This window comes from Xiphias gladius, chromosome 18 (assembly GCF_016859285.1).
Source record: "Xiphias gladius isolate SHS-SW01 ecotype Sanya breed wild chromosome 18, ASM1685928v1, whole genome shotgun sequence".
Taxonomy (NCBI): Eukaryota; Metazoa; Chordata; class Actinopteri; order Istiophoriformes; family Xiphiidae; genus Xiphias; species Xiphias gladius.
The window spans coordinates 12,417,706-12,441,832 of NC_053417.1; the positions used below are offsets into that span (position 1 = coordinate 12,417,706).

A 24,127-nucleotide genomic window follows, 5' to 3' on the forward strand; every position below is an offset into this window, starting at 1 on the left:
ATTCTCAGGAATGTTGAAGCTAGTTTTACGCAAAGTTCATTTTGGAGACATATGTAAAGTCTGTGATTAAGCTGAATTCAATAAACTTTAATGAATACTTAGGACTTTATTTGTAGGGTTTTCATCTCAGCAAGTATATTAATGTAAAGAGCATGGTAACAGAGCTGTAATTTCCTATTCTCTCACAATGTAGTGAACTGTCATAATCTGTTTACTTAAGAAATGATAGAAATACGACACTAGTTTAATTACAGCGCAGTCATTTTGCCTCAATATACTTGGGAAAGTGGCCTTATTGAGCTGAGCTTCCTTCATACTCTCTATTCTGCTTTGTAATTACTTCAGCTTGATTTATCGTCTTTTCTTTGTGTTTATGGTTGTAAACTGCTCGAGTGAGTAACTTGGTCTGAGAGTGGCTTGTCTCCTTGCAGCGAGGCTGGAAATCTCTCGATGAATCTGAGATGTCTCCGCTGTCAAGACTGCTCACATCGTTCTCAGCCTCCAATGTCACTTTCAAGGCATAATTACACAAGTTGTGTTGATTAGTATGAGAAGCAATTACGCTGGCTTTCCGCTGCAAATGGAGAATGTGATGGCTCTTGATTGACAGGAAGCATCCTGGCTTTAATAAGTAAATGACTATGGTAATTCAGATACTGAGACCCTTTGATTTGTCAGCATCTTTCTAATTTTTGTGATGTCCTCTGATTTTAATGAACATGCATTTGATTGAATCCCCCTTCAATTCCCTCTGTCCCTGCACCCATTTGTCTGTCTCTCCTCTCTGACCAGCAAGTGCTCTCACAAGGGAGCCATATGGTTAAACTTTCAGAGCTCCTAAACAGTCCTGCCGCTGATGCAGAATTATCTCTCTCTGAATGAATCCCTCCATTTTATTTGTAAACATAAAAAAAAGAAATAATGGAACAACGAGCAATTTTTGCACACTATTCCAAAGTCTTTTTGGCATATCATGCTTTGACAGGGGAGAAAATCAGAGGAAAAATTATTTTTAATTGACACTTTGGGGAACATTTTTTTCTCTTTTTATCTGGCTTCCCAGTAAGTTATTAGCTGTTAATTTGTCGGCAAGCTCCCCTACAGCGCCAGATATTTGTTCAAATGCTGGGATCCCCTCAGCGCATTTGTAACTACACTTCTGAAAATGCTGCCCTGTCTAATTATGTAATATAATACAGCCTTTTAGGCAAGTTTCTTTTAATTGAATAATATTAGTTCTTGCTAAGAGTAAGCTATTGAACAGCAATACTTATTGCTCTCTATACTGTATACAATTCACAGAAGTCCACTGTGAAATGTAGCAAAGATGGAGTCTGCGGCTTACAAATTTTTAAAAACACAATTCTTATAGATGTAAAGCTTTTACAGTAAGATCTGCCTATTTTAGATATTTGACTTAGAGCCAAACATTTGAATAATGCTGAAATTTGATTTACCCTACTCTCAGTGTCATATTTCTTTCTTTGTTAACCACAGTTGGCCTAATCAAGTAATTCCCTGTTTGTCTTAGTAACCCCCTATAGAGTCATACATGCATAAATATAATAAAATAATTTGCTCTTGCACTTCATAGCCCAGCTGTAATTTATATGGATTGAATGAGTGCTGCATTGTGGAAAAGCACGAGTGGACCAAATGCTCGTTTGTCACCTCTAATAAATGTTGGAATGTAAATTATGAAGTTATGCTTCAGATGTAAATGCACTTTATTCCAGTCCTTTAATGTAAACAGCTCACTTCAATACATTAAGGGGGTGGGGGGAGTGCAGAGGGGGGTTTGGCGTGGAATTTTGACTGTTTTCACAATCAATAATAAACACAAAAGAGTCTAGATGGGGAATGTTATAACATATCTGAAGTCGGGTTCATAAATTATTGCATGAAAGCAGTCTTGTACACCAAAAATGTAAATACATTAATGTTATTAATAATGTAGTGACTAATAGTTCTATCAAGACTGTAATAGCAGTTTAATGGAATATGACAGCAAGAATGTATTACACTTCATACATTTAGACGGGACCTCACATGACATTTATCAGGGATTTCTGAAACAATTTTTCTGATTATTTTGTTAAGTTAATTGCTTCTTTTCCCCCCAACGTCTTCTCTAGGAGAGGGGCAAAAAACTGGTAATGGATATTAATTAATATGTGTCAGTTTTGTGGGTTTGATTAAAAATAATGAAAGCAAAATGCTAATGGGATTTCAGAGACTCTCTGTGTGTGGCGCCCCGAGATTGTGGCTTTATCTGGGGAATCTGAAAACAGGAGATAGTGGGCTACTCTAGGCTAAAATTAAAGTGAATTACAGAAAATGAGATAAATTATCTTAAAACCCTCAAAAATCGAGAACTTAAGTGAGAATATTTCACTCTAATAAGCCTAACTTTAGATGTGTGATACATATTGACAGTAAACTGTAAACTTTTCAGTGTGATATAATTAAAAGTCAGCCTTGTTTGCAATTCATCTCCTCCTCTCAGAATGACATTATCCTCACCTGCAGCTGAAGGGTTTTTTTTCTGAATGAAAGAAACACTTGAATCATTTCTGACAAGTTGCTGTCTTGGCAAGTCTTTTTTTCCAGCTACTGTGACATGTTTATAATATATGGTTGTTTGCCAGCAAGGTGATGTATGGACTTTGACTTCAGAAAGGTTACAGAGCGGTGGTTGTGTGTGGGTTTTTTTTTTTTTTTTTCCTCAAGGGGTTTTGTTAGCTTTATTTATTTTTTATTTTTTCCAAAATAGACGCTACTCATGCATCTCCAAAAACTGAGCTACACTTGTCCTGGCACTGATTATAGCGGGGCGTCTATGCCTTCATCCATAGGCCACGACAGTCAGCATGGAAAAACCCTTGCCAAGACTTCTTTGTGTCTGCATGCAGTCTTCAACAGAAAGAGGACTTTTAAAAGCTATCATTAAGGTGGAGCACAAGTGTAGATCAGCAGAGAAACAGAGGCTGGCACAGTCAAAAAGAAACCATAGCCACTGACGCAACTGACAATTATCCAACACCTGGACTGGCTCTGCTCCCTGGCATGTGCGTCAAGGTTGTGGATTTCTTGTTAATGCAGTAATGAACAGCAAGATTGCATTTGTTTTCCTGCACAGCTCTCCTGGAAGCAATACTTTGTTTTCTTACCGATTAAAGTAGCAGATGGATGAATGAACTGTAGCTCTGTCATGAATTCCAAAAGGAATCCTGAGAAAGAGATGATAGAAATGGAATAAACAGAGGAGAGGCACAGGCCTTTTTATCCCTTTCACGTTGCGTTTACAGTGGAAGCTGGGATTTTAAGGGCGGTATAGGTGGCCTGTAGTCCTGTGGAAAGAGTGAACAGTCATTGGTTCTCCCCAAATATGAATCAGTATCAGATTTTTTTTCCCCCAGTAATTTTCTGCCACTATAAGACTTGCCTCCTGTCTGTCCCTCCTCACAACTATAGGACTAGGTCATGGTTTTCTCCGCTTCCATACTGTGTGGAAAGTGATTTTAGGTATCATGGGGATAAGAAAAGGGGAAGTGAAGGGGCTTCGTCAAACAGCCTGTACTTATGAAATGCAGAGAGTGGCATTGTCATGTGTTTTCTGTGTCAAGGTCGACAGAAAATGTCAGAACAGGTGCACGTTGGCTGCTGAGCTGCTTGCCAACTCAGCCCCTTTGCTGTAACACGCCACCCTGTGTGACATTATAGTGGTTCACTGTGGGTTGTCTCCTCTCCTCATTCTTTCGGAGGAGCCTGGTAAAACGTGTATTTTCCCGTCACCACATGAGTTGATGCAGATGGGTGTTGAGGCTTAAACTTCGACCATTAACTCTGATTGTCATGTAGTCACAAAAAGTGTGTGTGCTATGCAACAGTGACGTACAACATTCCTTTCTGATTACTCCTTTTTTTTTGTTCATTTCTGAATCTGATTAAATCTTCCCATTTTAGGAGACAAAAAAATATGGAAGAGGGAAGTCTGTTTCTTTATATTAATTATTAATCATGACCTTCTTAGGACGATTACAGCACAGTAAGTGCCTCTTTATAAACACTGTATAAATGAGAAATCGAATACATTTTTTAAACATTGAATAATCGGAGTTCTAAAGACAGAACACATTGTACGAGTATTGTTCGTGATTTAGGGCAGATGCAAGAAGTTGTATAGGAGGATGTGTGCTGATTTATATCACTCTCACGTTACCTATAATTATTTACAGTCTGCTTCAGGGAAACATGTTGCAAAACCTGAAATTCTGTCTGAACTCCTTGAAAAGGCAGATTATATTTAGGTGTGCCATGTATGAGCAAAATGTCACACATGCTTTTGTCACTCATTTTTCAGTCTGATGAGCAGTAGTGTTCATATCCTCTCTGGCATTGGGGCAAATGAGAAGAAAGAGATCTGCTAATTCTATGACCCTGATGATTGTTGTTTTCTGACCCTGTCAGCACCACACTCTTTTTTTTTTTGCTCATCCTAGTTTCAAGGTTAGGTTCTTACTGGCAGTTCGACGCCTCCAGAAAAGGAAAATTAGCCAGCACTTTTCCTTGTCACTTAGTGTGATCAGGAACAGTCTCTGTTTGCTCTTTCTCCAAAACCAAACGAAGGCCTACTGCTTTAAGTTTCCTTCCTCATTTGATGGGGATTTCAGTCTGCCTTATCTGCCGCTGTAGATGTGTGGCCCATTGTCTTGGCAAGTGTGTCTAAATGTTTCTGACAGGTCTCAGTGAAAGACAGGCCGTAAGGGTAAACTGCCAGGCTCTCCTCCCCCGTTTGACTGGACCCACACCACCCTTGACCAGTAGATGGCGATGTTAATCTTCTCTGGCTCTGTCCCTGCCTCGATGCATGTCCCTTTACACCATCTTTCTCCTCTCCTTCTCCCTGTGGCACTCGCTGAGGAAAGAGGGGTCTCACCCCGTGTGGAGGGTCATGCCACCAATTCCTGGCCCCCTTTGAAGACCATGAAATTGCTGATCCAAGACGCACGATTAGTGCATTCAGCCTATTGACTGGAGAAGGGTTGACGCGTGATTATAATGTCACTGGAATGTCACAATCTGTCTGGTTGTCTTTGTGAGCATACTCTCATCCGGTGGCACAGCGTTCCCAAGAAGGAATAATTTGATCAATAAAAGGACACCTCTCGCTCTGTTGTCATTGGCCTCTCTATTCTAGTTTTATTAGTCAATTTGGCAAGCTGGCAGGACTGCACACAAAACTGATGCCAACTCGCCGCATCTTCACCCCAGTTCCCGGCTTTATTTGTCTATTGTAATGGTTCACTTCAAGTTGCTTTGCTGCGTGGGTATTGTAAGGTGTCTGTGTGCGTATATGGGTGGGCGCTGCCTCAGTGAGAGGAGCAGTTTGGATCAACAGAGGATGATAGGCTTGTCACTGTAAGTTGCCTGTGACGGAGTCGGCTCCTCTCCTGACACCACAACACAACTTCTGTGGTGTGTCGCTTGGACACAAGCTTCACGTTGTTTGCTACTGGTGCCGCTCGCATTTTGCCTCAATCAACTAATTGAATGTGAAAGGCCAGCGGGCCTTGATGATATGAAGGACAAAGCATACAGCAGTGGCAGTTTCAAGAAAAGCCTATGTGCTCGTTAACGTTACTGTATCCGGTTGCTTCTCCAATTTATGTTCACAAAAAGACATTTCAACGAATTTGTGCAGATCAGTTTATTGTGACTAAAAACCTATATTTTAAAATGTAAATGTTTGACTAATTTTTATTTACCTAAGTGCAGTTTTTATTTATTTCTAAAATTGTATACAATGATCTTATTAGATAAAATGACTTAGTGTGTGTAATTTTCTGTTTTTATGAAATTTAAATGAGCAACCATTGATCAGTGACAGTAAATTTTTTTCATTTATTTTAACAATGTACTTTTTGTAACACATGCATAAACACCTTTATAAATACATGTTTAGTACATTCCACTCATCTAAAGTTGTAAAATGGTACACAGTTATTATACAATTCTGTAATACAAAATAACCTGAATATGTCATTTTAATGGTTAAGTTATTTAAATCATTAAACTTTGTTCACTGATCATTGCTTATGTCCAGTTTTATATTTTACTTGTATTATAAATACATTTTTATATTTGTTTTCTTGTTTTTGAACAAAACTTGTCTCACATAACTCATCTTGAAACCACAGCATAGCCACATTTTTTAGCACATTCCACTGATCTAAAGTTAGATTGCGTGCCCTCCTATGTTTGGTAATACTCATTCCCCGTACTGAAAAGCACATGGAGTTGCTTGTCACAGAATGTCATCATTGACTGTAATAGAAAACAAAAGAAAAAAGAAAAAGAAAAGCTTCGAATTACAGGAAAGAGGCACTGCATTAAAGAACAAAGGAGATCGATGGCAGTACATTAAATTTTATGCGAATGAAAAAAAAATCAACTAATTAAAATTGATTACTCCTGCTTTGTAAATGTGTTTCTGAATTAAATTATTGTATGAAAACATTTTGACCAATCGAGGAGCTGAGGAAGTATCCATTACTGGATTGCAGCTGAGAAGGGGCTGGAATGTTTTGTGGTGGCTAAGTAGTTTGTTGTGCTCCACTGCGACGCCCCTCTTGCACCCCCACTGCTAAAGTGCCATGGGTTAATCTCTGATGACCCTCATCTCTAAGAGCAGATCCAGACTCATGGTTTGGGCCTTTTACCTGAATTAAAAGGAATTTGTGGGCTGTATTAGTATTTTTGTCCAAAGTAAGTGAAAGTGAGGTGTCACCAACGGAGTAGCTGCTCTTTAGTCATGAGGGCTCTTGGGGCTCTGAGGGCCCTGCCAGGGATGTCTTTATCTAAACAGTCATCTGTCTCGCTAGTTTAGCAAGGGCAACCCCAGGCAGCACGACTGACAGTTACACATTAAGAAATGTCAGACTCAGCTTTATATTATATCTCTCAAGCTAGTTTGAATTGGCTGGATGCCACGTGTTTCTCTTCAGGTTTAGATCTCACAAGAATAAAAGAAATACTTCATTTCCTTGTTGATTCATCTTATTTTTAAAACACTTGGCTGAACCACTGTTTCATCATGCTGAACTTTTAAGTTTCTGTTTTGCTTTTTTTTTTGTTTACTCAGATCCTGAAAGAAGTATTTTTTTTTTTTTTTTTTTGCAAACCACAACCTGTAAAAACACAGCACACTTTTTGACCCTATTTATTTATTTATTTATTTATTTTTTAACTTTTTAGATATATCATATCTTAAATTTACAGTATAAAGGAGGTAGAGGAGTCACACGACCTCATCATACATACCCGGCATATTGAATCATAAAATATGTTGCACTTTTGAAATACAATTTCACACAATGGTAAAAAATTCTTCCTGTAGCTCAAGAAGAGAAAGAAGGAATGAACAGGTCAACTTTTTTTTCTTTGATAGCCTTAGAATGACACCCAAGGCTCTAATATGTCTGTCTCTCTGTACTCTGTACAGTTTTTACACTTTGATAGTATCCTTGTTGGATCAGATGTACTTTAGCCCCCAGTGTTTCTTACTGCCGAACCTACTGAACTTTTCCATGTTTGCGATGACAGAGCTCTGATAGGGAAATGCTGCTGAATGGAAAGTTTGGTCTGTACATGCAGTGGTCTTGAAAAAAAACTTGATTTCCGTCCACCAACCCCCCCTTTGCAAAAATTGCATAATGCACTTTTGATGTCATGATTGTAGCCTTGCCCATGGCTCTAACACTGACACTGATACAGTGCTGTATGTTATTTTTAAACCTTTGCAATGCAAATGTCAATTAAGTTTTCCATGACCCTTTTCCATCTGTTGAAATGTTGACTTTAACTTTTTTAAATTTCAAAAGTTAGGATCATTCAATAACTATTGACCCGATTCAGTGTATAAGACACAAAAAACAACCCACTGTGTTTACCCTTTTACTGACTGTAAAGTTTTAACGGATGTAGAAGTAGGTCTAAACTATCTGTTTGTCAAGAGAAGAAGAAAAAGGGCCACATTTTACCCGTGCTCCTTCTTCAGATTTTACTGATGCTGACGTTGAATTTGGATAAATAATTTTTTTTTACATTGTAGCCTCTCTGAAAAGCACTAGCCAAAAGTGAGGAAGGCAGTAAACAAACGTCTCTTTCTGTACAGCCATTGTCAGAATGATTCAACTCCAGCAGGGCCCTTGATGTGTTCTGCAGTGTCTGAACGAGTGTGAATGTGGAGGTTAGCTAAATGGTAGAGTCTGCACCTCACTTCCTGATGTTTCTCAGGGTCAATAATTTCCTATAGCAGCTCCCATGAGGCCTTGCTTCCTCCGCTAAAGGTCACATTAAGGCGGGGAAGATGTCACAATTAGAAGGGCATTTAAAGCTGCTCTTCTAAAAAGATTAAAAAGCACTGTTGGCCACATCAAGCAGTCAGGCGACTAAAGGAAATACAATAATTGCATTAAAACTTCATTCCTTTCTGCCAAGGCTCTGGTATCATAAAGGTATTGGGTTAAGTCATTTAAGACAGCTGCTTCTGATAGCAAATCATCCATGAAAGCACCAAATTAATATAGAGCTTCATTTTTCGCCGTCTCTCACTTTCTCTCGCTTTTGGTCCTCCAAATGTGTGTTTGGGGGGGGGGAAATTTGAGACTAGCCTAACACAATTTTTGTTCATGTCTATCAGTGTGTTATTATATCAGGGGCACTTCAAATGTACAGGCCGGGGCAATTTGGAATGAATTGATTCACACTGAGACTGAATCCTATACTTGCTAATGATTTCCTTTTAGCCCCTCCATTGCACCCCCACACCCAACTTCTAGTTCCATCATGCCCTCTGAATGTCTTCATCGTTGCAGACGAAATGTGTACATGTACCTTTTTGTGGAACAGATGACATGGATTAAAAAGTTGCAAAGTGCATGGCAATTTAATTTTCTGTTTAAAAAAAAAAAAAAAAAAAAACGAAAAGAAAAGCAGAGTAGATGTGACACGGTACTTTTGATTCATCTTTTTATGTAGTGTTTTGGTTCGCAATACAATGAGCCTTTGGATGAAAATTAAGTTTAGATAAATCCTGGGCTGGTAAGATGTGTAGTATTTTAATTTAAATGTACATAAGTTGATTCGAAAGAAGCTCAGAAATCATAAACGATCAGTGAACCTTAAAGAAAGGAAAGTCACAGTTGAAACCCCTGCATTTGTACCCTATAGCACTTTAATATCAGGGTAATTGTAAGATAACCGGTGGTTTGAGTTGGCCTGAATTATTAAGACTGAAAACAAAAGTCATGAATCTTTTCTTGTGGGGCATCTTTTTCATCTGTTGTGGTTCCAATGTTCTCCAGTTTTTCTCAAACATTTATAGCAGCCAAAAGAAACAAATGTAAGACAGACAAAGCATTGCTGTTTCGGTACAGAGAGTCTGAATTCCCCAACTGATCATATCCTGAAAGCCCACAATGTATACCTGCAAAACATCCATATGTCTTACTGTATTTTATAGTTAAGTGATATTACTAGTTAGAAAAAAATATACAACTGGTTACATGGATTTCCTCAGGCGTCCAACCATGCAGTTCGAACATAATTGGATTTCATCTTCATTTCTCACAATTCAAGGTATCACAATTGTAAATTTTAGACAAGTGCAGTGCAAAATGTTGTCCAATTCAAATTCAATAACACTGCTGTAATCTTGCCCTTTCATCAACTTCACTGTCTTTAAGTGTGTTGGTTAATGTTATCTCTTCCTGTGATTAAGTTTTCGCCTCTTTTTTTGGCTTTACCTGACACTCTATTGGTTATCTGGTTTGCAAAGATTATTGCTCTTAACATGGAGCACTTTGGTGCATTAGCAGTCAGACCTTTACAAATAGCTTTACACTATAGCCTTTAACCAAAATGATTCACCAGTTTTCTAAAAGGAAGGAAATTCACCTAATTTTTATTTTAGTTATTCATGCTGCCAGTCCAAATGTGCCGTGTACTGTTATCCATCTTACCCCCCTAAAAGCCCAGTTGTGTGCTACCCAATACTATAACTAGGGTGATCCATAAGTCAATAACAAGACAAGACTGAAATCTGTGCAATGTGGTTATAATTGATTGAGATGTCTGGGTGGAACTTGTGCAAAGCATCTATGTCATCTGCTAAGAAGTGCACTTTTCCTCTCCCTGAAGATCTACCACTACAGTTTTAACCAAATGGACATTTACCTCATTAGTTTGCCGCTGAGCTAGCTGCGGTCCTTACTAAGATGTCATACTTATGCCTATTAACATTGACACAATTTTCTTGTCAATATTGTGCTACTGAAATTTTAAGGGAATGTAAACAAGGTTTGCTCATTCAGCGTATTCTTCCTCTATTAGGTCATTTGCTTCTCAAAGGGCCTACATCACTATGTTATTTACTGGAATAAATATTAGATTTTAGTGTGTTCATTATCTCTGGTTTCTGCCTTTACCACAAGTAGTCTTGTTGGCTCACTTACTTGAACGGCAACAGCCTTGCCAAAAGCAGGATGATTTTGTCTTGTTATCAAAGGGATATTTTCTCCGTGTTTTGACTGTATCTTTTGGCCCAGAACATCAGTTGGGGGTTCACCATGCAAATGGTTTAATCTGCTTGTCACAATGAAGGTTCCGGGTGACTGACTTTAATAAGCCCTCAGCATATAGAGCTCCACAAAATTCCATACCCCTTGCGTAACCCTTACGTACATCAAGGTCACGGTAGTGTCACAGTGAAATGGTAGATTAGTGTCTAAATAAATTGTGGCAGCATCTCTCGGGATGAATCTGGTACATTTTGATAAAATTCACCATCGAAAGTTTCATTACTGAATATACAGTATACTGCAGCAAGTCTGTGGATGCTGCATGGTATCTTCATGTGTGTACCTATTTAGAATAAAAGTGCTATCAAGTTGCTTTTCAGCATATTCATAGCCTACTAAAAAAAAAGTCTAATACATTTTCATAAGTTCGATAAAGATGCCTGTGCCATGATTCTTGGCTGTAATGTTTGTTTGTCACAGAAATCTAGCTCTTTACACAGCTTCCCTGCCACACCTACCCCACGGACAAGATAAACTGCAATTCTTTTGGATTGAAACGGGTTCATAGTATATGCAATGCATTACCCAAAACGAATTACCACTGGCAAGGGCGCTCAATCACTTTGTATCTTTCAACACTAAGAGAAAAGAAGAGTAATCAAAACCTTTCAACCTATTAGAGGGATGACTTTTACAATTGAATCACGGGGACCACAGGTGCGATAATAAGTCATCTAAACCTCCCCTCCAGTGTGTTTCCCCTTTCTCTGTGTTCTTACGTATTTATCTATTTTAGGAGGCGCCAATTCATGGCGCCCACTTCAAATTTATGTTTTAATGCCATTTGAGGAAGATTTTTTTTCTCCCTCCAATTCTTGGAAATGCATACTGGGGTGGAAAATTAAGGTGCATCTCGAAGGAAAACATAATAGAATCGATGAACGCAATGCACTTAAAACTACTGATGTTCTGATGCTATTTAACGTTCTAGTGCATTAACGTTTCAAGTCATTACAACATTCAGGCGGGGTGATTTGATCATGGCAGGTTTTTAACTGGAAGAATTACAGAAGTTTTCAGCCAAGGATTCTCAAGTTATTAGATACAAATGATCACCTCTGCATTAAGTATAGATTTTCTTCCACTGCGCACTTAAGAATGGAAGTTTGTCTTTAAGAGGGTAATAGCAAATTAAGCTCCATACTCCATTTGTCCAGCACTCTTGATGGGCTAATTTTATAACTGCTGATTTGGTCATTCCCCACATTTAGCTGGAAAGTGGTCAGGTGGTCTTCCTCCTCGCTGGTGGGAGTGGGGTCTTAGAAGCAACAATCAAATAGTATCCATTTATGTTTTTGTTTTTGTTTTTTGTTTTTCTGGATTTATAACAAATCTTTTCTTAAAGAAGTCCTAGACTATTGTTCGTACTGTTAAAAGCATCACTTTCCACTCTTCTCTCTCTCACATTATCTCATTGTGAGGAATTCAATTACATTTGTCTCTTCCCAGATTACCACTGCTGTCAAATTTCTACAGAACCCAAAAGTACGTCAGAGTCCCTTGGCCACCAGAAAAGCTTTCCTGAAGAAAAAAGGTGAGAGACATTTGATTTGCTCTTGATTTATGTTGAATGTAGTGCTGAAAGCTTTGAAAAATATAATATATTTATATATATTTGTCAGAAAATTGTATTATCATTATAATCCATATTCGTTTACAAACTGTGGTTGGCCAAGGATGAACGCACTGTCTTTTTTATTTTTTTGGTAAGATTAGTTAGTAAGGGTCAAAGGTTGTGGCCATAGCTCTTTGCCCTTGGGGGTCTAACCGGGGTCGATTTTAGCTTCAGAGTGCATGATTCAGGCCCTGTGAATAAATGACACATCAGTTGGGATGCTCCTTTGGGTTCAGGAAAATTAATATTGACTAACTCTCTCTGCATTTTCAATGGAATTATCAATATTGCCTTCAAGCATTTTAACCCTTTTACTTAATTTAACTGTTATCATAAATTTGAAGCATGACACAGGGACGTTTTCTAAGTAGGCACAGTGAAAATGTTTGCTGGCTCTTCAGTTTCTTTCCAATTCATTGAAATTATTTCTGACACATGGTAGAATATTGGGTGTGCAATAAAACTTGCAAATATCTTTATTACTCCAAACTCATTTAGGTTGGTTCAATATAATGCGGTGGTGGAAATGTACAATGTTATGTCATGTATTTCTTACAGTCAGCCTATGGCTGAGCAATGACAATGTGTACAGAGAGTATGTGGCTTTACCTCAGATAAACTCATTGTGGTAGAGTATTCTTATTTTAGTTCTCCATAAAAAGCAGTTCAGTATTTAGGGGACTCTACTTCTGCAGTGCTTGGGGACATTGCCTCCAGCATTAGAGTAACCAAACAGTGAAAAGTGAGCCTAAAAGCTCAATGACTGGGGAAGGTAATCTGAAACCAAATCCATGGTTTCTAGCTGCTACTATTCACATCTCATCTGGCTCTAATGACTCTTGGTATCTTTTGAAATTTCTTTGTCTTTGTGCCTCATTATTGACAACTAAGGCATGTTCACAATCTACTGTTGGTTTTCTCAAATGTGAAATGGCCTCTTCAGTACCAAATGATGTTATGCTACACCTCATTTTCTTTTTACTTTCTTCTTTGTTGTAAACTCCACAGCGCTCCACAGAGCTCCACTATCCAAAATGGTTTGCTCTTACTGCACTTTACGTCCATGAAATATGTATGACGCTTTAATGCAGATTTATTTTGGAAAGTCGGTTCCTCTGTAAATCTAAACAAGAACCTGTGATTTGCATGAGGACATTGATCTCTGGGAGAGAGACGGTAAAGATGAGAGACAATACAGTAATGTAACGCTAAGCACAAAGTATGTTTTGAGTAGCAAGCTGCAGTATTCATAGGAGAACTCTTGACTTTTATGGCATAGTCATACATAAGTAAACTTCAGCTTCCCTGAGTTATTTCAGGAAAATACTTTACTATAACGTCATACCTCATTAAATTTCGATTTCACGCAGCATGTTTATTTGGAGTATAGAGCAGTATTTGTATATGTTTATTTTACAGGAAATTTTGTCAGGAAATAGTTATTCTAAGATTAACCTTGAACACTGTATAGTAATTCTCTAACTGTGAGTGTTGTTTAATAAACAACTAATCTAAGTTGAGAGATAGGAGTAATAATCACTTTCTTGAAGTAATTAATCATCAGTCAAATTTCTGTCATTATGCAGTATTTCTGATATAACTGTGCCTTTTCTTTGTCATGATGAGTTGAATGAAATACGTTTCCCCTGGCCTTGTTTAGTTACTGCAACACGTCAATACGAGTTGTACTTCTCGGTTACATTCAGAGTAAAGTATATATACTGTATATGATGTGTCATTACAAGATGCACATAAGTACTGGTTCATGTTTTCCATGGTACACATACTGTATGTCTGGTTTAAGTTTCTATGATAAGAAGAGTTCCATTTTGAAGTGACCACTTGTCCGCCATAAAAATGTTCATATGTTGATTGTAATTTGTAATATAATATGATCATGATATTTGGTGATTGATTACTTCCTTTCTTGTCTCACTTTAGCCATAGTAGTATAGTAAACATGGTAAACATAGACATTACAATAGGCCAATACTAGCATTTACCGTTTCTGTGCCGAGCATGTATTGTCCTCTCAACCTTTTGACCTAGAAACTCAATCAGCCTCCTCCTCCCAGAGTCACCACAGCAAATGTGTCAGTCTTAATTTCTAATACAGTTTAATGTCATATTTATGTAAATACTTCTGGATTTTACTCTATATTAACAGCCAGAAATGTCAAAGCACACATAAAATGAAACAATACCATCTCCTGGTAGAGTGGAATTTAAATTGGATTCCTCTTGCTGCCAGTACTTATGCTGGACAGCTGATGAAGGGGAAAATAGGGCCCACTTTGATTAAATGTTGCAGAATCTTTACACAATAATCTCGCTCGTGCATATTATTTCTCTGCACATTTGTGCCCTAATCTGCGTTGAAGGATGCCTCTCTGGTTACATCTCCTTTTTTCCAAAGAGATCTTAATAGTGTGGTTTATTTCAATATTCATTGAAAAATATAATTTTCTGTTTTCCTTCAACTGTCAATTTCAGGGTATGAATTGGCAATTATGCAGTCCAATATTTCTAGCTGCCCTTCTTGAGTCCTTGTTGAATAAACTGGCTGAAATATTGAAACTTTGTCACTTAGATGTAATATAAATCGAGATTTAAACCCAGAGATGTTTTCTCTCTCTTTTGCAGAGGAGTGGGGAAATGAATTGTATTTAAACTGTCTTGCAGCCATCTTGAAGCAATTTTGCTTTACTTGTTCCTTGCCAAGATCATGTAAATTTTATTCTGTTTGAGTGAAATATAATGTGGTAGAGTCTCATCTAGTGAATTGTGCCATCTATGTCCTCTACAATTAACAAATGTAACAACTAAAGCGCCCATTTTGGCACCACCATTTAACCCAGACAATTAGCAGTTACACACATAATTACCTAAAAATTCTAATTCTCAGGACAAAGTCAGGAACATTTTCCATCTTTCAGCATGTCACTTTGACCGTGGACCCTAAACTGACATCACTCAGCTGCTCCCAGACTACCAAACTGAGTGCAGTTTGGGAGAGTAAAACACAGAGCACACATACATTGTTGCATTACAGGTAAATTCAGCACGTGAAACAGGCCCAGTACATTCTCTGTCAGTGAGACATAAATGATGGCTTGACTTATTTCTTTTTTATGCCATCCCCGTTGTTATTGACTTGAATAAATAATGCTAATAGATTTCACCCTGACTAGAGGGCCAGTGATCGAGGGTCACGGTGAACACAGGTAGGCTGTTGGTCTATTACCATACCTGGTATGAAGGTAAGGGTAAGGTTCATCATGCCAGATATTAATAAGATCTGGTTTGTAAGTGGGGTTATGTGACTCACCTCTCGGACAGTATGACAATGACCAAGGCCTGCATAGAAGGTAAAGGGATTGATGTGGTTATAAATTACTCCACGGCGCCACCTAGCCTAGGCCTTGCCTACTTTGTCATCAGTACAAGGCGATAAAGCAAGGAAATGAGAGCAGAGTCCGCTTTTTTTTAATACATAAATGAATACTCTATGAGAGTGGTCATTATTTAGAGCATGCCATTTTAAAGCAGTTGTACTGAACCAAATGACATGTAGAATCTCCTTCACCAGTGCAGCATGAGAAACAGGTTGAAGTTGCACTCGACTTCTTAATAACCCATTGACCTCCATTTATTTATTACCCCTGCGGTGTATTTTTGTTTTTCTAAATACGATATTCAAAATGTAAGTAATTTTCACTCAAGGGCAACTTCATAATTCAGGCCTTGGAGGGCAGCGAAAAAGGCATTCACCTTTTACCACCCAAAATATTTTAGTAAGCAATTTTTATAATTGGCTGTCCGGCCTAGGTCTTGACCCATAAAGTCCAGAAGTGCCAAAATCAGAGAAATGGATTTAATGTAAGAGCCTTGCTGCCTCTTTGCCCTTAAAAAATACCCAGAGAATATGAGCCACTGAAAATAGAGCTGTAAATAACCTGACGAGCAATGGGTTTTCCTTTAAATAAATACCGATCAGGTTTATGTTGAAAGACAATAGAAAACGTAGCCCAGATATGCAGTTTACAGTATTTATAGCTGTAATATCGAGGTGCCAGCACCGTAATTTCATGCCCCAATGAGAATGGCAAGGTCAAAGCAAATGCTTTGGCTGAGCATCTGCTAATACGGTGACTCATAAACAGGCACTGCGTGTATCAGGTGCACCAAATAATACAGTATAATGAAATACAGAATAGCTTTCCATTATTGTTCTTTTTTATGGTGTCGTCATTAGGTGTAATTTATGTCTTAAAAAAATTCATCTCCCCACAGGTCGATCTGAAATGGAGGTCCAGGGGTCATTCCACAGGTTTTGGAACCCATAATAAATTTCACAATCCCTTTTTTGTCTTTTCCTTTTATATGTAAAATTCACTTTCACCTTGTTCCCCTTTCTTTTGGATCTAAGGGCCCTTTCATTTGGTGTTGTCTTCCTCTCAACAATAAACAGATCAGAGCCTACAACACAACTTAGCAAGCTGCAATTTGACTAGACAACAGCTTTAGGAATTTCCATGTATTTTATTTTGATGCAAGGTAAAAAACCTTTCATTTGCTGTATAAACAACATCAAAGATGTGAACAGCCATTAAGATGCACATACATTAAGTTTGATAGCATCCTAAATGTGGATTTAAAAAAAAAAGACTCCACATTTCAAGGTGAAAAGAAAGCATGTTTTTATTTCTTCTCTTTCGGTGAAACTGAGATCCTTGGCAGTCTCACTCAATAGTCTGCCACCATGTAGTCTGCTGTGGTCAGATGAATCAGGAGTCCAGGGACACATTATTGCTTATTTGACAGTGCAGTCTGACTGCACAAACTCAGCACATGGTGCTCACCACTTCCTGGCACTCAGGACCTGCTGTAGACTACAGGCTGGCCAATATTTGCCTTCAATTATTCAACAATTTTCATGGCCATTTGAAGTCCTCTGAGCATTTAAATAGGTGACGGGAGGGACCTCCCCTTGGCGTAAGCTGTGTGGTAGAGTATCAGGAGATTTTTTTATGCTTTATTGCTGCTGATACAGGAATAGGTTAAAGTGGGATTTCTGATCAAGGTTCAACCTGCTACTCAGATTTGACTCACAATTAAGTTGCTTAAACAGATATTCAAATGGGAGGAATCATTTGGTGAAAAGATTTTGGTTATAATATCTCATTCACCTTAAGAGATGGAAATTTCTCCTTTACATGTTTACAAAGTACATATTATCAAACACGCCACATGGGTGTTATTGAAACTGGCCTCTAGACCACTCTAGAGGCCAGTTTCAGAGGTCTGCTTACTGTAGTTACTTTTAAATAAAAAAGTAAACTAAGAAAACTAAGAGCCATCTCTTGAAACACTGCAAATGAATACTTTCCAGTTGCTCTCAATGTCTTTCAAAAGATGGAGGAAGCTTATTCTGAGGTTGTGTAAATTCTCTAAATTGGGCTCAAGTAAAAGGGCTCTTTTTCAAAGGGGATTTTCTGTCAATAAGCAAGGAAAAGGCTTACAGAAGTAATGGTAAAGTATAGGGAGATACACCCGGTTAAACTACAACGAGCAAGTGTAAAACATTATAATATGAACTATGCTAATTTTTCATCACAAGGTAATACATTTTTCAGTAGTATTTAAGTAGTATTTAAGAACTACAGTACATACCTGCTAGTTTTAATTCTTTGATTTCAGCTTTCTCCTTATTGTTTTGCTATAAATTGGTTAATGTTGTGTTTTACTGTAGTTCATCAAAACTTGTAATTATTTTCCTTTGTTTTGACTAAGATGCTCATTAAAAGATGAGACCCACAGCAATAGCAGCATATGGCGCCTGAAATAAAATCCTTTCTTGCCACAAAAGGAGATGTTCATATTAGATTTTTTTTCTCCTCCCCTCTGATTCTCCATCAGGGAGCCCTTTGCAATTTAATCATCACTAAAATCATTAAAAAGATCTGAAGATTAAATTATATTGGCATTTGCAAAATTATGTAATACATTTACATTACAATGAAGAAATTAAAATAATGCATTTTCACTGTCTGGGGTGTATGAAATCTCCACGTGGGAAATATAACTGCAGAAGTGGACAGACTCTTATTTTCTTTGCCTTTGGTGGCAGTTAATAGGCTAGCAGAGTTTCAGATTTCATTGTGTGAACCTTTCCACAATATGTTTCTTTGATGGATGTTCCTGAAACAGACACTCTCAATGGAGAATGCCATTGAGAATCATGAAATGAAATTTATATTTTAGAAAAGGGTAGGTAAAATTGAATGAAGATTTGACACACTTTCTCTAAATTGTACTTAAAAGATTTGTGGGGAGCTTGGGAAGTATTTAAGTATATACTTCATTATGATAGCCAAGGATCCATTTGGTGCTTCCCATTAACACACAGTCACTGCACCCCTTCCAAATGTCTTTAAGTTATGTGTCTTGATTCCAGGGCTGACAGATGGGGAGGTAGAGTTGGCCATCCAGCGCTCTGGCAGCACAGAAGAAGTCCTGCCTCTGAGCCCTGTGGGTCCCCCTCATCCACTCCACGCAACTCTGCTGGCCCCTGCCACTCATAGTGAGTGCACACTACCTTTTCTTCCCTTTGATATCTGGTGCCTATAGATTATATTAATATTTGTATACACAGTCTCACCTGAAAAAAGTGATTGTAGTCGAGTCTAATTTAAAACTTTAAACCCACTAAACAGTATTATCTGTAGCTCACCAAATACCAGGATCTTTACAAGGATTTCAGACTTGTATGCCATGCAATATTTGCCTTGATTTTAAATTCAGACACAGAGAATACAACATTGCACAGCACAAGCTCATGAAGTCTACCTTGCCATTGTGTTTCAAGGGGTTCCACCCTGGCAAGACCCCACACCGCAACCTGTATCTTTATTACCTCAGGAGGTTATGAGTGCTGTCCACTGATTTACCAATACAGAATGAAGTCTGCGTAATGCTTAACCCATATGACAATGATTCCAGATGTATTCCACCCTCATTTATTACCACACTGTCCTTGACTCCCCCGGCATCTCATGTTTTGTAATGAAAGTGATGTTGATGGGATGGCCATGTAGTTAGGGAGACTCGCGGCTCTCCGTCCATAGTGGAGGGTTTTATATCAAAACGGCTATAAGGGAGCTGCATAATGAGGTGAGAGCGGGGAGTCTTGTATGGGGGGTCATGCCGAAAAGAGGGGGCTACCTCCCTTTGATGTCCTTGTTATGGGGATGGTGCATGGGGACCCGCATCCATCTCTGTCGAAGTAATGGATACTCTGATCTCTATTTCCACGCGGTAGAAGGACAGGAAGGCCTCCACTGAACCCAATAAATTTGAGAGGAGATTGGAAAAACGGGGGATGGAGACCACAGTTCCACAGCTTAAGTGACCAAATAAAAAAAGGAAGATGGCAGAATGGAAGTGGTAGAGAAAAAGGGAGGGACAGGAAGAATGAAAGGTCCTAAAGGGGGGGAAAAGAGCAAGTGAAGACCCCCAGTGATGCAGTGAGGCTTGTTCAGGGTCAGCCAGCTATCCCAAGGACTCCCAGGCCTTTCAGAAGCACTGTATTCTAGGATAGGTGACAGTCTATTGGAGTTATAATGTTGATGAAGACCGAAATTTATGTGGTTACCATATGGATGTTGGAGAAGGATTCAGGATTTTCGATAGGAAAGGTTACAGGTTCATCACTGAACGCTGCAGCAGCGATGAAACATGCCCTTGAGTAAGGAGAGTAAAATATCATTCACCTTGAAAATATACCATATAGTCCAATATGACAGTGGGTCTCTCATTTTATTTGCATGTCAAATCACACAAGTGGTAAGGCACAAGATCAATCTGGTTTACTTACTTCAAGCCAGTAAACATGTACCACATAACCCATTAGGTGAAATCAGACCTGTAATAGAATATCAATGGTGTACTTTAGTGGCTTAGCCTCTAATAATTTCCTTTTCATTTGGGCCCCACCAGAGTAAATAAAAGAAAAACCCATATATTTCCTCCATCCTGTTTATTGTTTAGTGACATTTTCACTTGAATGCCTCTCTTATGGGGGGAATTTCCACTTTGACAGACAGTTGGCCTACCCAGATGACAGCTTGCACAATGACACACCTTCACATTATCTGTCACTCAGCAAGACAGTCAACTTCTAAACACACAAACACACACTCACTTACCTTTCTGTACATTCCATTTGTTTAAAGGGTTATATACATACATACACCGTTTTTGGCCCAACCCCAAAATAAGTGGAATACAATGGAGAGTGGAAGAGCAGGATAGAGAGCGCTTGTTATCACAAAGAGATAAATTCTAGTAAGTGTAGAAGTAAATTACTAGAGCAATGTACAATTTCTTTATCTTACCACTTGTTTTGCATGTTTTTGCTCATTTACTACACATTTTGTGTACTTAACATCTCAAGTAACCATTGTGCAAACCATGTTGGGTTTTTGTAGTGTAAGGTGATGTATTTTTCCATTGTCTCAGGCAAGTACATTAAAAAATATCTGACATGAATTCAAAAATGGTCAGCAAAAATGTACTGCATATGATTTGTAGTTGGCTAAAATTCCCCATACACTGTTATGATATTCTTAAAGTTTCTTCTGTCACAGTATGTTCACAGATTAATGTACTCAGTATGCCAATCCTGGAAGCAGTATCTTGACCAAGCATTTCAACCATTTTAAAGCAAATCAGTCTCCAAATCAGTATTTTTCCCCTGGTTTATCCTCTTCTCCAGGTCCAGCAGGCTACAGATGGAGAGACTATGGTGCCCTCACCATCATCATGGTGGGCATTGCCTTTGGCTTTCATCAGCTTTACAAGGCAAGTTACTCCCTGTTTCTCCTGCCCTTCCGATTATGTTTACTCACTGACTTTGTCTTCACCGTAAATGTTTCTCTAAAATATGTTATACATATTATGCTTTGCATCCTAAGATCTGTCAGTACCGCCTCTCCCTGATATTATATTTAAATTGGTGGGCTTCACAAGTACATCGGTTTATGATGAATTATGGTGCTAGAATAGAAGGCGCCTCTGCAGTATGTAACATCACTCTGGTCTTGTTATTAAAGCTACCCTGCTTTACGTCAAAGCATGATCTCATTTGAACCCCTTCTTTTTAACTTTCCCTTCCCTCCTCCTCTCAGATATATATTTTTTTCCTCTAAAAAATATAGTTGCTAACACAGCACACAGCCATTTTTTGCCATCCTACCGTCTAAAAATAATCACCCTGGTTTTTATCAGGCTTAGCAGCCCTTGAACATGAGCTCATGAGGCCCCTTGTCCCCGGTGACATTAATCCCATAGTGGTTGTTAGTAGTAGTCTGAGTGGCATGTGGAAGTCATTACTCTCGTTTTAGAGGAGGACAGGAGCTCCAGCAGTAGCTCTTGGCCTAGATGGCAGGCTGATCTCCTCTGTAGCCGTAAGAATGAGAAAGGGAGCCCATATTGTGTACATGCATATGCCTACCCAACCCTGTCAGACATATTGTCTTCTCTTTAGATCCTGTTATGTCCCATTATTTCAGTCATCTTTACAGAGCCTTGTATAAGGCTGCACATGCACATTCAGGGCCTTCTGTCTCATATTCTTCTATACCTGTGGTCTTAGACTGACAAAAGCACACGCTGTACCAGTCCACTGTTGATTCTACATGCAGCAGGGTTTGCCAGCAACTGGTCGTCTGGGAGGTGGGATTCCCTGGCGGGACGGCACAGGTTGCTGTCATGTCACTGGAGCGGAGCGCCAGTCGCACCATATGTCCAGGCTTCTGCCCATACTTTATTTATATTATGGTGCACCTTGTAAACAGCACACTCCCAGGCACCCACTTATTAATTACCATGTGTTGACACTCATTTAATCTTTTTCTCTAAAAAGTGTTTATTACTTGCGCCGGTGTGTCTGCTTGCCACCTGAGCTGGAGAGAAAAACCCAGCTTGGGCAGCAGGAAGCTGCAACCGGCTGCGAGGGATTAAGTGATCCTTATTCACCCTTAAAACCAAGAAAACTTATGATTTTGAATACAGTTCATGTCAGGTTACATTGACATGACACACACACACACACACACGCAGTTGGATTCAGTGAGATGCACACAAACTGCTCATCTGGGTAAAATTCACACTGGATCACAAACACTCATTTGGCTTGTCAGACATACATATGATTTGGTAGAGTTCTTTCGATTCAAATGCAAGGAGATGGTAAACAACATGAGATTGTTTTTGGTTTTAGAAGATTATTTTCATTGTTCACCTTCAGTGTTCACATGTTTTTCCCTGTAGGCCTGTCTCTTACTTTCATTGTCCCTTTCTGGGTTTCATTCATTTATATTGTCGGAAATGTGTTTTTAACTAACCGTTAATTTCATTATAAATTAGTCTGAATATGTTTTTATATTTACAAACTAATTGTTTAGTCTGTAAATAGTCAGAATAATGTGAAATTTTTCTCAGAACCCACGGTTTCATCTTCAAAGTGCTTTTATTCCCGACCAAGAGTCTAAAATCAAAACATATTTAATTTACAATGGTACAAAATGGAGAAAAGCAGCATATATTTGACAATTACACATGATAAATAACTTAAATGATTGCTTATCAAAATTTTTGATTCATTTTCTAATCAACCAATGGTTTCAACATAAATGTGTGCACATACCTGTATCAGTTGCTTTGACACTACTGTACATATACGTGTACCTAATCATGCAGTTTAGACAATTAGGCATTCGTACAATAAAAGAATGCCTTTGACCCTCCATGGCCAACTCTAGGTGGCCCTGTCTTTTCCTCATCTCTATGCCCCTTCCTGCTGGAGTAAAGTGTAATTTTGTGCCATGCTTTTAATTGCAGAAATACATCCTTCCCCTCATTATGGGCAGCCAAGAGGACAAGAAGCATCTGCAGAGGATGGAGAGCAACATTGCGGCAATGAGTGGCACGCTGACACAGACAGGTGAAGATTAATATCTTCATCACCATCTCCCTCCTTAACATTTTCCCTCATTTATCTGTCGCCAAAATCGGAGGGCCCCGCACATTTTTAACAAATGACGCCGCTGTCATTTCGCTTTAATTTGAAATTGCTTGTTTACTGTCAGGCTCGGGCTCAATTAATTACGTTTCGCTGAAAGCTCTTAACCTCGGAATATTAATGAGGAGTTGGGAAATGACAACTTTTCTTCCCCCCGCCCATCCTCTTTCACTCCCCCCTTCCATCCTTCTCCCCCTATACCAACCTCTCCCCCATCCAAACCTCCAACACCATCATCATCATCCACCCTCTTCCCCATAGGTGGCGAGAATGTTCATTTTAATTTTGTGTGTGTGTGTGTGTGTGTGTGTGTGTGTGTGTGTGTGTGAGTGTGAGTGTGAGAGAGAGAGAATGAGCGCGCGCGCATACGCATGGCATGGCACTGTGTGGCGTCTGGGCTCAGCACTGGCCCTAGTGTGATTAAGTGCATGGTGACAGGTGCGGCTCCCATGTTGGACAGGTGAGGAATCTCAACCTGGCTGTCAGACATGGAGAGAGAGAGAGAAGCAGTGAGAGAGATGCTTTCCTAGCTCTTTGTCAGTATAATTAAAAATCCAGGGAGGCGTAAATGAAGGAGGCACTCTAAGAAAGTTTGGTCTTGTTAGAAGTACTGTTGAACTGTTTGTTTTCACTTGAAAGCTACCAGTCCCTGTTTGAGATTGGTGGCCTGCCAGAAAAATAGGCTACAGTAAAAAAACAACCAAAAAAAACCAGTAATAATATAATTATAATAAAAATATAATAAATGTATTATTATAAGCTAAATCAAAGAACCTAGAGGACTTA

The 24,127-nt window shown here is 38.8% G+C and overlaps 1 protein-coding gene across 5 annotated transcripts in view; it reads left to right on the forward strand.

Moving 5' to 3' along the window:
• pex14 (peroxisomal biogenesis factor 14) overlaps positions 1 to 24,127 on the forward strand; it is a 45,495-nt gene that overhangs the window by 7,738 nt on the left and 13,630 nt on the right. For all 5 annotated transcript variants that reach the window (XM_040152672.1, XM_040152670.1, XM_040152671.1 and 2 more), the window contains exons 3-6: positions 12,093 to 12,177; positions 18,716 to 18,841; positions 21,035 to 21,120; positions 23,161 to 23,263. In XM_040152672.1, the coding sequence (XP_040008606.1) occupies positions 12,093 to 12,177; positions 18,716 to 18,841; positions 21,035 to 21,120; positions 23,161 to 23,263 (400 nt within the window). The remainder of the gene's footprint in view (positions 1 to 12,092; positions 12,178 to 18,715; positions 18,842 to 21,034; positions 21,121 to 23,160; positions 23,264 to 24,127) is intronic.